At 39.7% G+C, this 20,835-nt stretch overlaps 1 protein-coding gene across 2 annotated transcripts in view; it reads left to right on the top strand.

Annotated features, from left to right (window-relative positions):
• Window positions 1–20,169, top strand: part of rnf220a (ring finger protein 220a) — a 176,507-nt gene extending 156,338 nt beyond the window's left edge. For both annotated transcript variants that reach the window (XM_061693486.1, XM_061693484.1), the window contains 3 exons: window positions 5,005–5,116; window positions 14,221–14,295; window positions 18,855–20,169. In XM_061693486.1, coding sequence (XP_061549470.1) covers window positions 5,005–5,116; window positions 14,221–14,295; window positions 18,855–18,926 — 259 coding nt within the window. In that variant the 3' untranslated portion in view covers window positions 18,927–20,169. The remainder of the gene's footprint in view (window positions 1–5,004; window positions 5,117–14,220; window positions 14,296–18,854) is intronic.
• Window positions 20,170–20,835: the final 666 nt, after the last annotated feature.

Genomic DNA, 20,835 nt, shown 5'->3' with positions numbered 1-20,835 from the left:
TATTTCCATATGTAGTATAGTTATTTAGTTATTTTGTCTTCTACATAAGTGTTGAAAGTAAGCGCAGTCGTTGTCAGTGGGTTCCACTTCTGCTTAATTTCTCCGTTTCAACGCTTTCGATGAGATTCAGATTTCTTTGGTATGCAGTAAAAGCTTTTCAACTCAATCTTATAAAAATATTTTTGTACAGCCGATAATGCAAAACGACACAACACTACTTAAAAAGGAAAAAAAAACATTCATAAATGCCTCCATTATAATTTTTACACTGAAGCTTATATCGCGATACATACTGCTACCATGTAGGGATTCAGTTTATACCGTGATGAATTTTAGGTCATATCGCCCAGCCTTAGTACACGCAGATATATACCAGTGGAATATAAAATCATTGATACCTGGTTTATGCTCTGGCGTAGTAAGAATTTCCACTCTCAAGCTTCTCATTTGCAAGAGACGACTGACATTTCAATTTAAAAAATAATAATAATAATAATCAAAATCTGTATCTTTTGGGGCAAAAATGTATTGCAACATGTTCTTAGCTATGTTGTAAGTGGCTGATTGAAGTAGAACATACCTTAATCTCAGTATCAGTTTAAAGGAGTTCAGGTAGATGCTAAATTATTGCATTGGATCCAGCATTCATGTCTGCCTCCAACCATTCCCTGCCTCACTAGTTCCTATAAATGCATTTCTTTCCGGGGCTCCTGTGCCCCTAAATGAAAATGAGATTTGTCTCCTTTGGTTACATTGGTATGTGTGCGTGTGTGTGTTGTGTGGCTTTGCACAGGGCAGCTTTTGTGATCTCTCCCCTGTTTCCATCTCTCCGTCTTTCTGATCCCAGATGGGTAATGATCTGATGGCCTCCTGTGGGCATCCTTGTTCCCCTGCTCAATCCCCTGCAAGATAAATGAGCTCTTACACGAGCACACACATACACAGACACATGCACAGAGTACCTTAGATGCTCTTTGCCCTCCAAGATAAATGGCCCCTCCAATGCCACCAATGTGATGGCTACTAAATTTGGTGCTTCAGCTGGAAGAATGCAGAGAGATTTCCATGTGGTTTCTACAAATAATTGAATCTGTCCCCAATTACCAAGTGATGAAGCCAGCTTTCACCAACCCCCACCACCCACCCCCAACCTTCTCCCGACTCGTGAACTTCTCGTCATTTTTGTCTTGGCCTTCATGTTCTTCCCTTTCAATCTTTAGCTCATTGTTGCACAGACATATCTTTCCCTTTCTGCACCCCCTTCCCATGCACATTTCTAGTCCTTTACCTCAATTTTTCACATGCACTTATAAACCACCTTATTGATGTTCCTTCTTGCTGTTTGAGAACTGCATACAGGGGGACACACATTGGGGAGAGTGGAGGGAAAATCAATAGTGACTTAAATGTTTCATCACGGTGTGTCAGTGTAGTTAAGGCATCTGTTAACTGGCTGTGGCAGAGAGCAATGCTCTGATGGGTTTTAGTTTGTATTTTCACTGACCATACTGTACATCTTAGATTTGTGCCCTTACTTTGCCAATAGAATGTTTGCTAAAGATTTTAACGATCTCATTTTTAAGACGAGTGAAGCTGAAATGTATGAAGACAGATTGACACTTGGCTGGCTGAAATGGGTGGTAACGTTTCTCAGGCAAAGAAGGGGGCCGCACATTCTTACTACAACGGCATGTTTACTACAGTTTTTCTGAAGTTATGGCTTTGAAGTAATGGAAAATCCTCATTATTCTGGCATTTAGCAAATTAAATAATTTTTTCTTATCCTAATTGACCAAAAAAAGTCTTGTTTCATGTCGGGGGGGGGGTCTTTTTATATGATATATGTAAACTTTTGTTTTCAACTGTATTTCTTGACGAGTATGAGAAGAGGAATACTTTAGTGTGTTTTAATATGTTGAAGTGTGTTTTAATTTTTGTATTTAAAGCTTGTGGGAAGGGTAGAACTATGCAAAAAAAAAAAAAAAAAAAAAAAAGATTTTGTTCTCTCTATATCACTGATGTTTACCTATTGTAAGTGGGTCTGAAACGTATCCCCCACAATTAATTGGATTCACTGTATAATATAAACCCCAATTTCAGTGAAGTTGGGATGTTGTGTGAAATAAATAAAAAAAACAGAATGCAATTTGCAAATCCTTTTCAACCTCTATTCAATTGAATACACTACAAATACAAGATGAACTTTTCATTTTGAATTTCATGCCTGTAACACTTTCCAAAAAAGGTGGAACTGGGGCATGTTTACCAGTTTTACATGACATTTCCTTTTAATAACACTCAATAAGCATTTGGGAACTGCATTGTTGAAGCTTTGTTGGTAGAATTATTTATAATTTTTGCTTGTTGTACAACTTTGCAGTTACAGTTGCTCAACAGTCCGAGGTTTCCGTCGTCGTATTTTGAATCGTCTCCATCGTTGTATTTGTAATGTGCCAGACATTTTCAGTGGGAGACAGGTCTGGACTTGCTGGCAGGCCAGTCAAGTACTCGCACTCTTCTACTACGAAGTCACGCTGTTGTAACGTGCAGAATGTGGCTAGGCATTGTCTTGCTGAAATAAGCTGGGGAAAATACGTTGCTTGGATGGCACCATATGTTGCTCCAAAACCTATATGTACCATTCAGTATTAATGGTGCCTTCACAGATGTGCAAGTTAAAAAACTAGTTAATCTGTCTTGTTTTTAAAGATGATGCACACTTTATAGGATTAGAAGACGAATCAAGGCTAATAAGCTAAATGGTCTTTTACAAGCTAAGCTGTTAGAAACATACCCAAATGAATTGTAGCTGTAATTACAGCAAAAGGTGACTCTACAAAGTATTAACGCAGGAGGGTTGAACACAAAATTTTCAGTTTTATTTGCCTAAAATGTTATCAATATATTGTTTCCGTTCCACTTTACAATTATGTGCTGCTTTGTGTTGGTCGACCACATAAAATCTCAATAAAAAACATTCATCAAGTTTGTGGTTGTAAGGTGGCAAAATGTGAAAAAGTTCAAGGGCTTTGAATACTTTTTCAAGGCACTGTAAAATGAGCTGCACTGCGTTTTTCACTCAGGTGGCTTAGGTTGGCGCGGTGATTCCCATATGCTGCCCTTTTTTGTAACGATATGCTTTTTTATCATGTATTGTGAATTATTTTGAGGACATCCGGGAGTCATTAAACAGAACTTTGAATATTAATTCTCTCCCCTTTTCGGTACATTGTCAGCACAGGCTGCTGCTCTGCTCTTTTAGAAATTTTGTGGCTTAACTAACTTATTACATGTCCTTGTGTGCATGCATGCATGTATGTATCCATCAATGTAGTAATGCGGTATTACATGTTTGAGTCTAGTCAGATAAAAATGTTGGCATTATCATTAGGCTTTTCACGATCAGGATTATTGGGACCAATCAGTGAGTTTAAAAAAACAATAGCCGATCACCGATCTGATCACAAGATGGAGAAATGTGTCTTATTTAAATGACTTTTTCATTTACTGTATATACTTATGTATTGTATACTGAGTATCTTCTCTTGTCCAGTGATTCCCAACCAGTGTGCCGTGGCACATTAGTCTACCATGAGCAATCTTCAGGTGTGCTGTTGGAAATTGCTTCTCAAAAAATTATTCATTTACAAGAAATAATGTATCTTTGTTCCTCTATTGATGCCAGTAAGGTATAGTGACAGACAGAACAAATTAATGCTCTTCTATTAGATGGCAGGAAGTACATACAGTAATTACTGTGCGTCTACTTTTTGGGACATTTTTGTTTGTTGGTGTGCCGTGAGATTTTCCAATTGTAAAATATGTGCCTTCCCTCCAGGTCGGAAATCACTGCTCTAGTCAGGACATGTATTCTAATCAGTCAAGTCAAACCAACATTACAACATGACAGAAATAATGGGTGCTAACATACTGTAGTTGAATTACTTTATTGTAATTAAATTACACACACACCGAAACGCTAGAGCATGATTCAACAGAACACCAGCATGTTTACGCACAACCGTTAGTGCTAGCACTAGCTTGCTAGGCTACATAATGTTTTGTTGCCTGCTTGCAAGCCGTATCGTATTAAAAGTATATGAACATACCTCAAGCAAGCCTTAAATGAACGTAATCTCCCGAGCACCGGTGACCACCACCACACGTTTTTCCCCATTTTGTTTTTATAACTCCGCAATGTCGTCGCCATGGTAAGTAGTAAGTACGGCACCCCTGGAAGGTGAAGGTTTTTCCCCATTTTGTTCTTATAATACACACGACGTGATCCATTGTTGTAGTCATCACCATGGTAATGAGTGTATCCGGTTGCGTTTGAGTTGACAAGATAAAGCCCAGTGATCGTAAAAGACGGGATGCGGTGGTATCGGGATACAAGATTTTATTGCAGTCGTCTGACAGACCAAATTCGTCTTGTAGTCTGATGCACGCATTACATGTCTCAGACGTGTTGTCTGTCCCACACCGCCAACATGTTTTTTTTCATAACTTTATGGGTTGTCAGATATTTACAGTAGTACGTCAGAAGACACGTAACAGGGCTGAAAATAAACTAGCTTTTGAATTCAAATGTACTGTACACGATGGCGACGCGGAGTAAATGTCTTTTGCGGAGCCGATTAATGACGTCATTGATTGGATCGCCGAATTATGACATTAAAGCCATTCAGCATAAACTGCTAATTATCGGCGGATACCGATCAGGCCGATCACATCGGTGTAAAGTCTATTTATCATGGATGGTATGATATGGCAAAGCCCTTTCACTTACAGCACTCTTAATATGCGGCACATTGATCTTCCAAAATTATTTAATATTCATTTATTTAAATATATTAATCAATTCTGAATTGTTTACATCTGCATTGCGATGAATCTAAGGACCTATTTTTTTATGCCACCCAAGTATATAATCATAATGGTGTTGGTGATATCTTGTAATTGAATTAGTTATCATTCTCTTCTTTTTTTCTTGCCCCTCCTCAGAGTAACAGAGGATGAGTCCACAGCTACCACCATGGAGGCTCTGAAGGCTCGAATCAGAGAGCTGGAGAAGCAAATACTGAGAGGAGATCGATACAAGTGTCTCATCTGCATGGTGAGTATAGAATATAGATGGAACTTGCTCATGAGTGGTGTGATACTGCCTTTTGTCTGAGGGTGCATTTTGCTGTTCATGTCCTTGGATGTTTTACTATGAGCATGAAAGGAAATGGGAGAGCTAGGAATTTGTCAGGTCCTCTTAGCCTCATTTGTGACCGACAACTGACAACTTTGTACCCCTTCCAAAGGGATTTTAAGGGAGGTGCTATATATTTCCCAATGTATGTGAATCCTTTGGAATTTCTCCAGAAATTGGTCATATAAAATGTGGTCTGATCGTCATCTAAATAACAGTCTGCTTAAACTAATACCACACAAACATTTATATGTTTTTGTATTTTTATTGAAAATAACATGTAAACATTCACATGACCGGGTGGAAAAAGTAAGTGAACCTCTAGGCTACTGATTCTCCAAGAGCTGATTAGAGTCTGGTGTGAACCAAGCTGGAGTTCAGTCAATGAGACAGGAGTGGAGGTGTGGCTTAAAGCTGCTCTGGCTACTAGAAAGCACACCAAGTTAGAATTTCTGCCTCTCAAGGAGCTTTGCCTTATTTGTACCATGCCTCGCTCAAAAGAACTCTCAGAAGACCTACGATTAAGAATTGTTGACTTGTATAAAGCTGGAAAAGGTTGCAAAAGTATTTCTAAAAGTCCTGATCATCAGTACACAGACAAATTGTCTATAAATGGAGAAAGTTCAGCACTGTTGCTTTTCTTCCAAGGTGTGGCTGTCCTGTAAAGATGACTGCAAGAGCACAGCGCAGAGTGCTCAATGAGGTAAAAAAAAAGAACCCTAGAGTGTCAACTCAGAGTCACTAGCAGATTCCAACATTTCTGTTGACAAATCTACCATAGGTAAAACATTAAACAAAAATATGGTTCATTCACCGAGGAGGAAGCCATTGCTGTCCAAATAAACATTGTTGCATGTTTGAAGTTTTCTCAAGAGCACTTGGATATCCCAAATACAAAGCATAATATTCTGTGGACAGATGAAACCAAAGTTGAATTGTTTGGGAGGAACACACCACCATCATCCCAACTGTGACGCATGGTGAAGGGAGCATCATGGTATGGGCGTGCTTGCTGCCTCAGGGCCTGGACAGCTTGCTATCATCAATGGAAAAATACATTTTTATTTTATAGAGAAATGTAACAAGATATTTTGCCAAAGAACTAAAGGGCATTTGTCCAATAGTTGAAGTCAAGAGGATCAAAAACACAAAATCAAATCAACAACAGAATGGTATTAGAAGAAGAAAATGTGTTCTGGAGTGGTCCAGTCAAAGTCCCTACCTCAACCTGATTGAGATGCTATGGCATGACCTCAAGAGAGCTATTCACACAAAACATCCAGGGAATCTTGCTGAACTGTAACAATTTTGTAAAGAGAAATTGTCCAAAATTCATCCTGATCATTGTGCACATTTGAGCTGCAACTACAGGAAACGTTTGGTTGAGGTTATTGCTGCCAAAGGACTTTCAAACGGTTGATAAATCCAATCCTGTGAATGTTATGCTCTATATAAATATGAAAACAATTGTTTGTGTGGTATCAATTTAAGCACTCTGTTTATTCTTGTAATTTTGACGAAGCTCCGATTACATTTTATGACTAATGCAGAAATTTAAGAAATTCCAAAGGGTTCATAATACATACTTTTTTCTCCCACTGTATATCTCATTTTGCGGTAATTGCTTTCTGATTATTTGACTGCCATGGTGTGGTGTTTTTTATGTTATTGGGAGTTGGAAAGCTGCATAGCTTTACAAGTCAACTTAGTGTGTAGACAAGCGCTTTATGTTCTTCAAGATTTGTCGTCTTAAAGTAATCTTACATAACCATCTGAAACAAAAATTATAGTGATGCACTGAAATGAAAATTCTTGACCAAAACAAAAACCAAAAATGGCAAAACACTGAAAGAAATGATCAATCAATCAGACTTTATTTGTATGCGCTTTTCACACAAAAAAATGCAACACAAAGCGCTTTACATTAATTAAAATATAATAAATAAAACCCGCCAATTATTATAAAACTATGCCAGGCATTAATAAAACAGCCAACCTGTATTCATCCATCCATCCATCCATTTTCTGTACGGCTTATCCTCCCTAGGGTCGCGGGTGTGCTGGAGCCTATCCCAGCTATCTTCGAGCGAATGGCAGGGTACACCCTGAACTGGTCGCCAGCCAATCGCAGGGCACATACAGTGGGTACGGAAAGTTTTCAGACCCCCTTAAATTTTTCACACTTTGTTATATTGCAGCCATTTGTTAAAATTATTTAAGTTAATTTTTTCCTCATTAATGTACATGCAGCACTACATATTGACAGGAAAAAAAACCTAATTCTTGAAATGTTTGCTGATTTATTAAAAAAGAAAAACTTAAATATCACACAGCCATAAGTATTCAGACCCTTTGCTGTGACACTCACTCTGGTGCTCTCCATTTCTTCTGATCATCCTTAAAATGGTTCTACACCTTCATTGGAGTCCAGCTATGTTTGATTATACTGATTGGACTTGATTAGGAAAGCCACACCCCTGTCGATGTAAGACCTTACAGAGGTCAAAGGAGCTGCCTGAAGAGCTCAGAGCCAAAATTGTGGCAAGGCACAAATCTGGCCAAGGTTACAAAAAAATGCTGCACTTAAAGTTCCTAAGAGCACAGTGGCCTCCATAATCCTTAAATGGAAGACGTTTGGGACGACCAGAACCCTTCCTAGAGCTGGCTGTCCGGCCAAACTGAGCAATCGGGGGGGAAGAGGCTTGGTGAGAGAGGTAAAGAAGAACCCAAAGATCACTGTGGCGGAGCTCCAGAGATGCAGTTAGGAGATGGGAGAAAGTTCTAGAAAGCCAACCATCACTGCAGCCCTCCACCAGTCGGCGCTTTATGGCAGAGTGGCCCGATGGAAGCCTCTCCTCAGTGCAAGACCCATGAAAGCCCGCATTGAGTTTGCTAAAAAAAAACACCTGAAGGACTCCAAGATGGTGAGAAATAAGATTCTCTGGTCTGATGAGACCAAGATAGAAATTGTTGGCCTTAATTCTAAGTGGCATGTGTGGAGAAAACCAGGCACTACTCATCACCTGTCCGATACAGTCCCAACAGTGAAGCATGGTGGTGGCAGCATTATGCTGTGGGGGTGGTTTTTAGCTGCAGGGACAGGGAGACTGGTTGCAAGCGAAGAAAAGATGAATACGGCCAAGTACAGGGATATCCTGGACAAAAACCTTCTCCAGAGTGCTCAGAACCTCAGACTGGGCCGAAGGTTCACCTTCAAAAAAGATAATGGCCCTAAGCACACAGCTCAAATACCGAGGGAGTGGCTTCAGAACAACTCCGTGACTGTTCTTGAATGGCCCAGCCAGAGCCCTGACTTAAACCCAATTGAGCATCTCTGGAAAGACCTGAAAATGGCTGCCCACCAACGTTCACCATCCAACCTGACAGAACTGGAGAGAATCTATCTGCAAGGAGGAATGGCAGAGGATCCCCAAATCCAGGTGTGAAAAACTTGTTGCATCATTCCCAAAAAGACTCATGGCTGTATTAGCTCAAAAGGGTACTTCAACTAAATACTAAGCAAAGGGTCTGAATACTTATGGCTGTGTGATATTTGTTTTTGTTTTTTTAAAAATCTGCAAAAATTTCAACAATTGTTTTTTTTCTGTCAATATGGGTTGCTGTGTGTACATTAATGTGGAAAGAAAATACTTAAATGATTTTAGAAAATGGCTGCAATATAAAAAAAAGAGTGAAAAAATTTAGGGGGTCTGAATTCTTTCCGTACCCACTGTATAAACAAACAACCATTTGCAGTCACATTCACACCTACGGGCAATTTAGAGTCTTCACTTCCAGATAAAAATAGGATAGGATAAACATAATTCTGTATAATGTTCAGTTTCACAACATAATCGTTACTCTATAATTGTTAATAAATTATGTCCTCAATATTTGTTATTTTAATTTTTATTTAATCAACCTTGGAATGGCGTATACATTTGCACCCAAATGTCTTCTCTTCATGCTTGTTTTTTATTTCCTGTATGCACTATTGCTGCTGAAATTAAGCAAATTTCCCCCAATGTGGGACTAATAGGATATCTTGTATTATAAATATTTATTAATGTACTTTTAAATGTATAGGCCCATTTTCTTAAGTGACGTAGCAGTCGTGTCGTAATAATTAATTCCTGCTTCCCGGTCCCTGTTATGGCTGCCTAGCATCGTCTATTAAACACGTCCTAATTTGCCTGCTAGTTTTTTCGTCAAAGTTGGGCAATCTCCGCTATAACGCTGTTCCAGCCAAACCTATATGTCAAGTGTACTGTACCACCCAATAGATGGGGCGGCGCAATATAGCATGCCCGTACAGCGGAAAGCAGGGAGGTTGGGACGGTCCAGTTTCTGCTAGTAGCCGCTAGCATGATGATGGCAAAGCTATGCGGTGCCCACAATTCATTGTGACATGCAAATTTTTATTATTGCAGTAATAGACGTTCATCTTGGTTGTTAATGTGTTTATGTTACCTCTAGCTTGTTGAATGTGTGTGCCTTATTTAACTGTCACATTTATGTTTGATTTATGGTGGTGCACTATGTCATTGTCAAACCGTGACTGTGGGTTGTGTCTAATATAGTGAGCTCCCAGTCATTTGAACTGGATAATGAGCAAAGCCCGACTGGCATTGCTTGTTAAGAACAAATCTTTCTTAAAAATTCTATTCTCGCGCATTGGCACCGGCAAAGCTAAGAGCTAGCGGCAATGAACAAACCTTATTTCGACTGTTTTATTTCGGTGACCGAAGTCTTTCAGTATGAAACCGAGAATGCATATTTCGCCTGCCGTAATTTCGGTGCATCACTAAAAAAATAATGGTAGTGCTATATTTAAATTTTTTTTTTTAGAAACTACATATTTATAAAACTTATTTCAACTGCCACAACACTGTCTGAGCCTCTCATCAAGTAGCACACACACAGAAGATACTGCTGAATGTTACTATAGAGTAGAAATCTGTCAACGTATGTAATCACTGAATTACTGCGGTCAGCATACATCGATGCCCCGAATTGGTGGAGGTTGGTGAAATTGCGCTGTCAGGTTAAAAGATGCCTCATGTTTGTAGTCAGGATTGATCAGCCTCACAGATCAATAATAAAGGCTACATGCTCATCTATGGCAATATCATATACATATTGTCAGTGCTGATGTTCATTGGATGCTGGATATCTGACGCTTCCCCCGACCGCAGGACTCTTTGAGTTTGTGTGCCCCTATTTGTGTCAAGTACCCAGTTTGTTATCCTTCATGTGTGGAGAGTGCAGCAGCCGCATCTTGTGCTTGTGTGTGTGTACATGGGTAATTATAGATGATTGCACTTCCTAAAGGTCGCTGGGTGCCCCAGGTGATACAGAGGCCACGGCACAGTGATTGATTACTCACTGCCCTGTGGACACATGCTCCGTACTGCTTATCATTTGTCACGGTCTTTCATCACTCACACGGACTTTGTCAAACATAAAAACAAATACAGTGGATAGGAGTAATGATGCATCGAAATTTCAGCCGCCGAAATGTTACAGCAAAAAATAGCCCAAAAGTGCATTTTCGGTTTCGAACAGAAAGTTATTTTTCTACCAAATAAAACTACCAAAATTACATGCCACATAAAGTGCCGTGAAAACGTATTGGCCCTCTTCTTAAATTCTTATATTTTTGCATAGTTTCTCTACTTTAAGATCATCAAACAAATGTAAATATCAGACAAATATAATCCAGGTGAATTTAAAATGATGTTTTTAGATGGTGATTTTATTTATTAAGAGAAAAAACTATTAAAAGTTTCCTGGCCCTGTATGAAAAGGTAATTACTCCCCTTGTTAAATCTTGAACTAATTGTGGCTAATCACAATTTTTGGTTAATTGTCACTGGTCACACCAAAGCCTAATTCCCTCCAGACCTGTTCAATCAAGAAATCCCTTAAGCAGAATCTGTCCAGACCAAATCAAGTGGGACAAAACGGCTAAAAAAAGCTGCAACAAAATGACACCATCCAAAAAAATTCCAGAACAGTCGGGAGATAAAGTAATTGACATCTATCAGTCTGGAAAGGGTTACAAAAGCCATTTCTGAAGCTTTAGGATTCCAGCTTACCAAAGGGAGAGCCATCATCATCACATGGAGAAAACATGGAACTGTGGTGAACCTTACCAGGAGTGGCCGGCCCACAAAGATTACCCCAAGAGAACAGCAATGACTCATCCAGGAGGCCACAGAGAAACTCAGGACAACTTCTAAAGAACTACAGGCCTCCCTTGCCTCAGTTAAGTCAGTGTTAATGGCACCACGATAAGGAAGAGGCTGGGCAAAAATGGCATCCATGGCAGAGTTACCAGGCGAAAACCACTGCTGAACATAAAGGCTTGTCTTACTTTTGCATTCAAAAAACATTGAATGATTCCCAAGAATTTTAAGAAAATATTATATGGACTGATGAGATGAAACGTTTTGGAATGTGTGTGTCTCGTTTCATCTGGCGTGAATGTAGCTCAGCGTTTCAGAAAAAGAACATCATAGCAACAGTCAAATGTGGAATTAGTTTGACACACACAAGCACACTTGGGTTCTACAGCAGGATAACGATCCAAAACACACCTGCAAGTCAATTTCTGAATGGCTTACAAAAACAAATGAAGGTTTTGGAGTGACCTAGTCAAAGTTCAGACTTGAATCAAATTGAAATTTAGTGGCATAATCTTCCGTTCATTCTCTCAAACCTTCAATTTTTGCTGAATCAAACACTTCTGCAAGGACGAGTGGGCCAAAGTATTTCCACAGAGATGTGAAAGACTCATTGCCGGTTATACAAAACGCTTGATTTCAGTTGTTGCTGCTAAAGATGTCCCAACCAGTTACTAGGTTTAGGGGGCCATTACTTTTTCACACAGGGCCAGGTAACTTTGAATAGTTTTTTTTTCCTTAATAAATGAAATCATTTAAAAACATTATTTTAAGTTAACTTGGGTTGTAGTTGTCTGATATTTATATTTGTTTGATGATCTTAAACATTAAAGTGGGAAATCTATGCAAAACTGTAAGAATTTGGGAAGGGGGCCAATACATTTTCACGGGACTGTACATAACATGTCACGTTGAACACACTGATGGCCGGCACGCGCGAGTGTGTTCACCTCAGAGTAAAGAATCATTTACCGTTACAAAGCAATGCGTTACAGATCTTTCCTGAATATCCAGTTACATTGTACATTAAACAAACGAAATTGAATCGTGAGTTTCTGAACGATGCCTAACACTATAAGATCACCTTTATTAGTCCCACAATGGGAACATTTGCACAATTTCTGCAGCAATAATGGAAATAGAAAAAGAGCATGCAAGAGAAGACATTTGTCTCCGAAGGCGTCCAGCATTACAAGGTTGATGCAGTGAATTAAAATAACTATTGAAGCCATAATTTATTAATAATTAGAGAGTAATAATTATGTAGTGAAATTAAACTTTATTCAGAATTTTTATTTTATCCTATTCCACAATATAATGTAATAACTTTCCCACGGTAATATTCTTGACATAATTTAAAACATTGAAATGGAGATAAATTGTTCTGGAAGTGAATTTCTATAGGTTGGGCTGCTCTGCAGTCATAGCCAATAATGAAGTTGTACTAATAATTGGCATAATTTTATCATTAATAATTGGCGGATTTGATTTATTTTTATGTTTTAATTAATGTAAAGCGCTTTGTCCATCCATCCATTTTCTACCGCTTATCCAAGGTCGGGTCACGGGGGCAGTGCGCTTTGTTTTTCTTTTTTTTTTCGTATTAATTTATTTCGGTGTATCGCCTTTCGTTTTTCAGCCTTTGGTTCCTCAGTTTGGGGTTTGGTCAATAATTTTCATTTCGGTGCATCACTCCATATAAGAAGTCTACACACCCTTGTTCAAATGAGAGGTTCTTTTGACATAAATAAATGAGACCCAGATATATTATTTTTCACACTTTTTGTATCATTGTGACCTAAAACCTGTACAACTAAATTGAACCCAAAAAAATTTTTTAGAGGAGGGAAGTAAAAATAACAACTGAGATAATGTGGTTGTACAAGTGAGCACTGCACACGGCCTCTTATAACTGGGGGTCTGGTTGTTTAGTTAATGATGCACTTTCCGCTCAGTAAACAGATTTAATTTCGAGCAAGATTAAGTGATATCCTAATTGTCATTTATCTGTGAAACCTTTGTTGGGCATAGAGGATGTTAAATATTCTCATTGCTGTGTCCTCACTGGCTGGCTCTCACTGTTACACATGCTCTCATCTGTATGAGACTTTCCTATTTTGTATCCATAGTGCACTGTGCGTGAATGCGAGTGCAATCACGACAAGCCGCCTCTATGCTGCCCCCTTTCCTCCCCCAATACCCCCATCCCTCCCTTCCGCAGAGGAAGCCTGCTATCCAGGCAGGTGTGGAAATCAAGAGAGTAGGGGCATGGCCAGGGCCCCGGGCTTTGGCCAGTGAGGTCAGAGAGAGGCAGCCTAAGTCCCTCCCCCTTGGCTTGTACTACCTGTACAGGGGCCTTGTGATTGGTGGCTACAGCAGCAGCATAAAGAGGCTCCTCCCACAGCCTCTACGGAGGGTAAGGCACTCCCGCCCTCCCTTGACCACCTCCTCCCTCATTTCTCAATCCTTTTTGAGAGGAAAACAAACAAGCACCAATAAAATTGGATTCATTCATGGCTGTCTCCCTCATCTTCTCCTCCCTGAGCCTGCTTCCCCCACGTCGCTGCTCGTTGCCTGCCTGATATTGTCTGTGCGTGTGTGTGCATAAATGACCTGCAGGTCACTGCTGAAACACCTCCCCTCCATGCTGCCTTGCTCAGTGGTTTTGTGGCTGCCGGTTCTGTCACGTCATGGTCAGTGGTGTGATGCACCTAATTGGTCAGGGTTGGTCTTTGTCGTACAGTGTTGTTCTGGTTTTTTTTTTTGTTCATCGAGATGCCTGAGATGTTTGTGTCCCATGAATGTGGAGTCCAACCCTTCTTGTCTCTGTCTCTGCAGGACTCCTACGCGATGCCACTCACCTCCATACAGTGCTGGCATGTCCACTGTGAAGAATGTTGGCTCAGGACTCTGGTATGTACCTCACGCACGTGCACAAGTTGTTATCAAGCAATCAATACTTTATTTGTCTGGCATCCTTCATACTTAAAAAATACATCCCACGTGCGAAATAATTTTGTCAAAAAAGATCTTTAAAATACGACTTGGCTGAGAATAGAGTAGCTGAGTGGCAAAGCACCATCATAGAGGGCTGTCAGCACTAGGAACCGCTCGTAGCTCATAGGCAGAAGGAGGAGTCAGGACCACAGGCAAAAGACTGAGATCAAAACTCCCCCGCCCTCCAGAGATGGGACCGCACCCACATTGACACCCTCTATAGCCAGAGCCAATTGCAGCTCCAGAGCTGCCGAATGTTACAGAACGTTTGTATTTTGTTACGGAACTGAATGTTCCTGAAAACACATCCTCCCTCCTTTCCAAGCTGCTCGCAAGAGTGGGGGTGATGCTACGTGGCACGCTAAGCTAATTTTTAGTCAGACTCCACACCTGCCACGCTTGCTTCTGCGGTACGGAATCTCTTTTCTCTTAAGTAACTAATCCTCGCCTCCATGGTGGCAAATTTGTTACACTGACATGTTCCATTATCACGAAAGGTGGACGAGAAGTAGCTCAGCATACAACACATTAAGCAAGAAGAGATAAGATGCTAATCACGAAGCTAACATGAAATGTTGAGTAGTGAAACACCAGCATAAGGGCCTTAGGTGTAAAGTACACTTTTAACTTAACTCTGGGTGTCACTGCGTTTCATTGGAGAGCAACCTGAATGGCGAATTAGCAGGTAAATTAAGTGTCCAAAGAGAAATAATACAACAGCCTCACAGGACGCACGCAACGTAAACCTGAAATTAATCGTAAAGTATATTCATTCATCTTCCGTTCCGCTTATCCTCACTAGGGTCGCAGGCGTGCTTTAGCTATCCCAGCAATCTTCGTAAATATTTATATCAGTAATGTTATTTGCATTTATTTGCACTATTTTATAGTTTATAGTGCCGAGTTTTCAGTTTTGAGAGCTACACAATGATAGGTCTCAAAATTACATTATATCTTTTTTTAATCAATTTAGCTTTGCTAACATAGATGTTTTTATTTGTTGAAAATATTTCATGACATAAAATATTTTTTTTTATGAAAATGCTAAATTTGAATGAAAAGAAGCAGAGAGCCTACCGTAATTTCTCGTGTAGAATGCGCACCAATGTATAATATGCACCCCCAAAGTTGACCTCAAAAACCCTTCTACCGACGTATAATGCATTTTTACAATGCACAATTTTGCTTCTACCCATATGATCAAAACATGAAGTATTATCTGTATTTTGTTATTTTCAAATTACTCTGAAGTTAAGCACTTTATTTAAACACGTAATACTTTATTTTGATTTACCGTAATTTCTTGTGTATAATGCGCACCCCCAAAGTTTACCTCAAAATTCTGCAAAACCCTTATAATGCATTTATTACAATGCATGATTTTGCTTCAACCCATATGATCAAAAGTGTTTTTTTAAAGACTTATTCCGAAGTTAATCACTTTATTTGAACATTTATTACTTTTTTTATTTACTTGCTCTTATTTTGAAATTCATAGCCTTTTATTTCGTAAATGAGAAAACACACAGTTGTGTTCATATGTTTGAAGACCCAGGCAGAATTTGAAAGATGGGTACAATTATTTCAAGAAAACATGGGCTAGGCGAAACACATTTAATTTTATTTTAATGGGATTCAAATTAAACTGTCAAGCATTTCAGAAAAGCATTATCATTAAATAAAACATAACCATAAAGAAATGAATGATGTTGTTGAATGTTGTTCAGTCATATTTATTTTAACCCTGTGATGGTATGGGGCTGTGTTAGTGCCAATGGCATGGGTAACTTACACATCTGTGAAGGCACCATCAATGCTGATAGGTACATACAGGTTTTGGAGAAACATATGCTGCCATCCAAGCAACGTCTTTTTCATGGACGCCCCTGCTTATTTCAGGAAGACAAAGCCAAACCACATTCTGCACGTGCTACAACAGCGTGGCTTCGTAGTAAAAGTGCGGGTACTAGACTGGCCTGCCTGCAGTCCAGACCTGTCTCCCATTGAAAATGTGTGGCGCATTAGGAAGCGTAAAATACAAGAACTGAGACCCCGGATTGTTGAACAGCTGAAGCTGTACATCAAGCAACAATGGGAAAGCATTCCACCTACGAAGCTTCAACAATGAGTGTTCTCAGTTCCCAAATGTTTATTGAAGGTTGTTAAAAGAAAAGGTGATGTAACACACTGATAAAGATGACCCTGTCCCAGATTTTTGGGAACGTGTTATAGCCATAAAATTCCAAGTTAATCATTATTTGCTAAAAACAATAAAGTTGATCAGTTTGACCATTAAATATTGTGTAGTGTATTCAATTAAATATAGGTTGAACATGATTTGCAAATCATTGTATTCTTTTTTTATTTATGTTTATTTATGTTTAACACAACGTCCCAACTTTATTGGAATTGGGCTTGTATAGCCCGAAAGCATGCATAGTGTGCATGATTGAAGACTAAAAAATTGCCGTTGGTGTGAATGTGAATGGTTGTTTGTTTGTATGTGCCCTGCAAATGGCTGGCGACCAGTTCAGGGTGTACCCCGCCTCTCGCCCAAAGTTAGCTGGGATAGGCTCCAGCCCGCCCATGACCCCTGTGAAGATAAGCGGTATGGAAAATGGATGGATAGATGATGGATGAATGAATGTATAATTGAACACCAAAATGTTCGACCAAATCATATATTTTGGTCTAACAAAAAAGGTCCCATCTTAATGCTGACATATTATGTGAAATGCCATAGATGGGCTAATGAAAATTAGCATGAATATTAATTATAAATCTTCAAAGAACTGATACTTTGACACATGCAAAGCAGCAACACATACAAACAAAGTATACAGCAAAACTCATAGCCATATATTCTTTCTTCTCTGTGGGGACAACTAAGATTAAAATGGAAAAACATGTTACTGTACAGTGGGTACGGAAAGTTTTCAGACCCCCTTAAATTTTTCACTCTTTATATTGTAGCCATTTCTTAAAATTTCTTTTTTTCCCTCAATGTACACACATCACCCCATATTGACAGGAAAAAAATTTAATTGTTGAAATTTTTGCTGATTTATCAAAAAGGAAAAACTGAAATATCACACAGCCATAAGTATTCAGACCCTTCGCTGTGACACTCATATATTTATCTCGGGTGCTGTCCATTACTTCTGATCATCCTTAAAATAGTTCTGCACCTTCATTGGAGTCCAGCTGTGTTTGATTATACTGATTGGACTTGATTAGGAAAGAGAGGAGAAGAGGGGAGAAGAGCCTTGGTGAGAGAGGTAAAGAAGAACCCAAAGATCACTGGCTGAACTCCAGAGACGCCTTCGGGAGATGGGAGAATGTTCTAGAAAGTCAACCATCACTGCAGCCCTCCACCAGTTGGGGCTTTATGGCAGAGTGGCCCGACGGAAGCCTCTCCTCAGTGCAAGACACATGAAAGCTCGCATGGAGTTTGCTAGGGGGAAAAAAAAAAAAAAAAAAAAAAAAACACCTGAAGGACTCCAAGATGGTGAGAAATAATATTCTCTGGTCTGATGAGACCAAGATAGAACTTTATGGCCTTAATTCTAAACGGTATGTGTGGAGAAAACCAGGCACTGCTCATCACCTGTCCAATACAGTCCCAACAGTGAAGCATGGTGGGCATCATGCTGTGGCGGTGTTTTTCAGCTGCAGGGACAGGGAGACTGGTTGCAATCGAAGGAAAGATGAATGCGGCCGAGTACAGGGATATCCTGGACGAAAACCTTCTCCAGAGTGCTCAGAACCTCAGACTCGGCCTAAGGTTCACCTTCAAAAAAAGACAATGACCCTAAGCACACAGCAAAAATAACGAAGGAGTGGCTTCAGAACAACTCCGTGACTGTTTTTGAATGGCCCGCTATACAGCAGGGGTTCTCTGTATAATACTGTATGTCAATGTGATACATATGGTAATCCAAAAAAAAATGTGGGTATTGAAATGTTCTGGGTTCACCAAAATATACAGGAACAAACATTGTTAAAATTAATGCCTTTCTAATGGTTACAATCATAACTGAACATCTGTCTCTCTCTCCACCAAATTAATGATAAAGTTGTCCGGAAACATGCTTTCTGTGCATTCTTATGCACTGTACATGTGTTGATAATTGTGAAATTGTGACGGATGACAGCAACGACCCCACCCAGTCTGCATGTATTTTAATCCCCTGCTGCTTTCCAACATGAGTGGTGCTAAGTGAAGGAAAAGGGGGGACGCACTGTTTCCCCCCACCTGTTGAGAGCTAGTAAACTGTCAAGACATGGCATTACAAAACACACAATTTCCAACTTCCGTGTAAGCGCTTTGAATCGGTCTCCCATCAGTGTGAAAGCCTCATTTGTTAAGCTCAAAAACATAGTTTAGCATTCAGTAAGGTAACTTGGCAGAGTTGTAACGCTACATTAGAACAAATACACTCAAGTTTAACTGTATTTCATTTTTTTGTCCACAGGGGAACAAGAAGCTGTGCCCTCAGTGCAACACCATCACCTCACCCGGGGACCTGCGGCGTGTCTACTTGTAAAGAGCACGCCTCCGTCCATCAGCCACCACTGTGGATTTCATTTCCATTGTCATTTTGCTTCCCCGCCCTTCAACTCTGTGGACCAGGTTGTTGGCGCCAAACCTTCCAAAAGAGAAAGTCAGGGGAGCTGAGCTGGCTTGAATGAATGACATGAGCAGCGCTCATTGACTGTTCCCGACCACCTTCCCACGATAACATGGGGAGACTGGACGTTCCCCCACTTCACTGACATGATTGATTGGGTGTCATCTATTGATGGACTTTTAGTCAGAGGACATCCTGACACGTGAGTCACCCACATTAGCCCTGCTGAGAACTTTTAGCTCAACTGGAGCTGGACTTGTTAGCAACTTCTGAACCACCCGACCTCCCAAGTCTCCAACCGTGTACCCTGGCTCTTTTCCAACATCCCTTCTGCTCCACCCATTTTTCTCGATAAACTTCTACCCCTTTTCTTAAGGAAAAATGTATCCCCACATTCAAGATGCAACCCAAGCACGTCATTTAGTTTGTGTATGTTTACAAAGTTAGATTTTAAACAATTTGGCGTACATACACAGTTAAATACATACAGTTTTCTTAGCAGACACACGAGTGTACAATATTTAAGTTGTTTTAGTAAGAAGAGTTTTGGGAAAAAATGGCTGGAATTAAAGAAGCCTTATGTATTTTCACAAACAATATTGTTAGAAAATGCTCACTGTACAGGAAAAAAAAAGTAAAACTACTCAAGACTAAATGGTCAAGATTTAGGTGTACTGAAGAATACCTAATTGAGTGTAGCTCTAAAAAAGAAGCAAGTGACGATCTTTTGTTTGTTTGAATGGATGGGAGAGATTCCTAAGTCCCAAAACTTCATGCCAAGCAAGCAGGGAAATAGAACTGAGCTGCTGGTTTTTGCTCCAAATACTCTCCTCCTCTTTTCACTTGGAAATAGGTTCAGATCCTAAAATGATACTCAACAAGGTAATTTTCCATCATTCTTATCCTGCTTTGCTGCAATGGTCAAAAAAGGGCAACTTGAGGGTCCCAGACTTTTCTAGCGAAATTAGAAAGTCTCTGGAAAAGAGGAATGGCCCATGCTGAACTGGCACCAACCTGCAGCTTACCCCCACCCCCTATCCTTTGGCAGCAGCAGCCGAGGTGGTGGTGTGCTTTGTGTTTGTAAAACTATGTATTCTGTGGCGTCTGTATTGTTGTTAAAAATGCTGAAAAAAAGAAAATAAAACATTCTTAAATAACACGAGTGGTCCTGTCCACAAACCCTGGGTCGTCAAATATAAAGAAATGACACTTATGAAGATGGTCATATGCATAAGGGACATTTTCTGGTTGTGCACATTTTAATAGGCTTTAAGGCATTGTTCTGGCAAAACTGATCAATCCACTGTGCAACCATGTAAACCCACCTTTGCCTCAGATAACCACTGCATCTGGGCCAAGTGCTGCATGAGCGGACTTCCTGTGATGAGCTCATCCCCACTGGCGATCTTTATTTTTTTTTCCTTCCGTAGCTATCAACCTCTTGAAACACTAAACAGTCAACAGAGTGAACTGGATCCAATGTGCCATTCTTGGCTTTCACGTTGATTCAAACCTGCCCCAAAGATGACAACTTGCACAAGATGAATTTTGTCACAATTATTTTCTGTCTTGTATATTCTTGGAAATGGTACGTGTCTTTCCCATTTGTAAACTACGTTTGACATTAATTAAATGATTGTAAATCTCACTTTACCTATTTGGTTCTTCTTGTGTCTGGTTCTCCTTGCTTGATAATGAATGGTTAATAGTTATGTTTTTTAAAAAAATTTTCTCATTTTTTGTTTTTGTTTTTTTTAGCTTTGGAGAGGAAAGGAATCGATCAGTCACCACACTCACACACGGTTAAAAAAAAGAAAAATTGCTG

This window comes from Phycodurus eques, chromosome 13, assembly GCF_024500275.1.
Source record: "Phycodurus eques isolate BA_2022a chromosome 13, UOR_Pequ_1.1, whole genome shotgun sequence".
Classification (NCBI taxonomy): domain Eukaryota; kingdom Metazoa; phylum Chordata; class Actinopteri; order Syngnathiformes; family Syngnathidae; genus Phycodurus; species Phycodurus eques.
The sequence above is the reverse complement of the archived record's forward strand: the minus strand, read 5'-3'. Positions and strand labels throughout refer to the sequence as shown.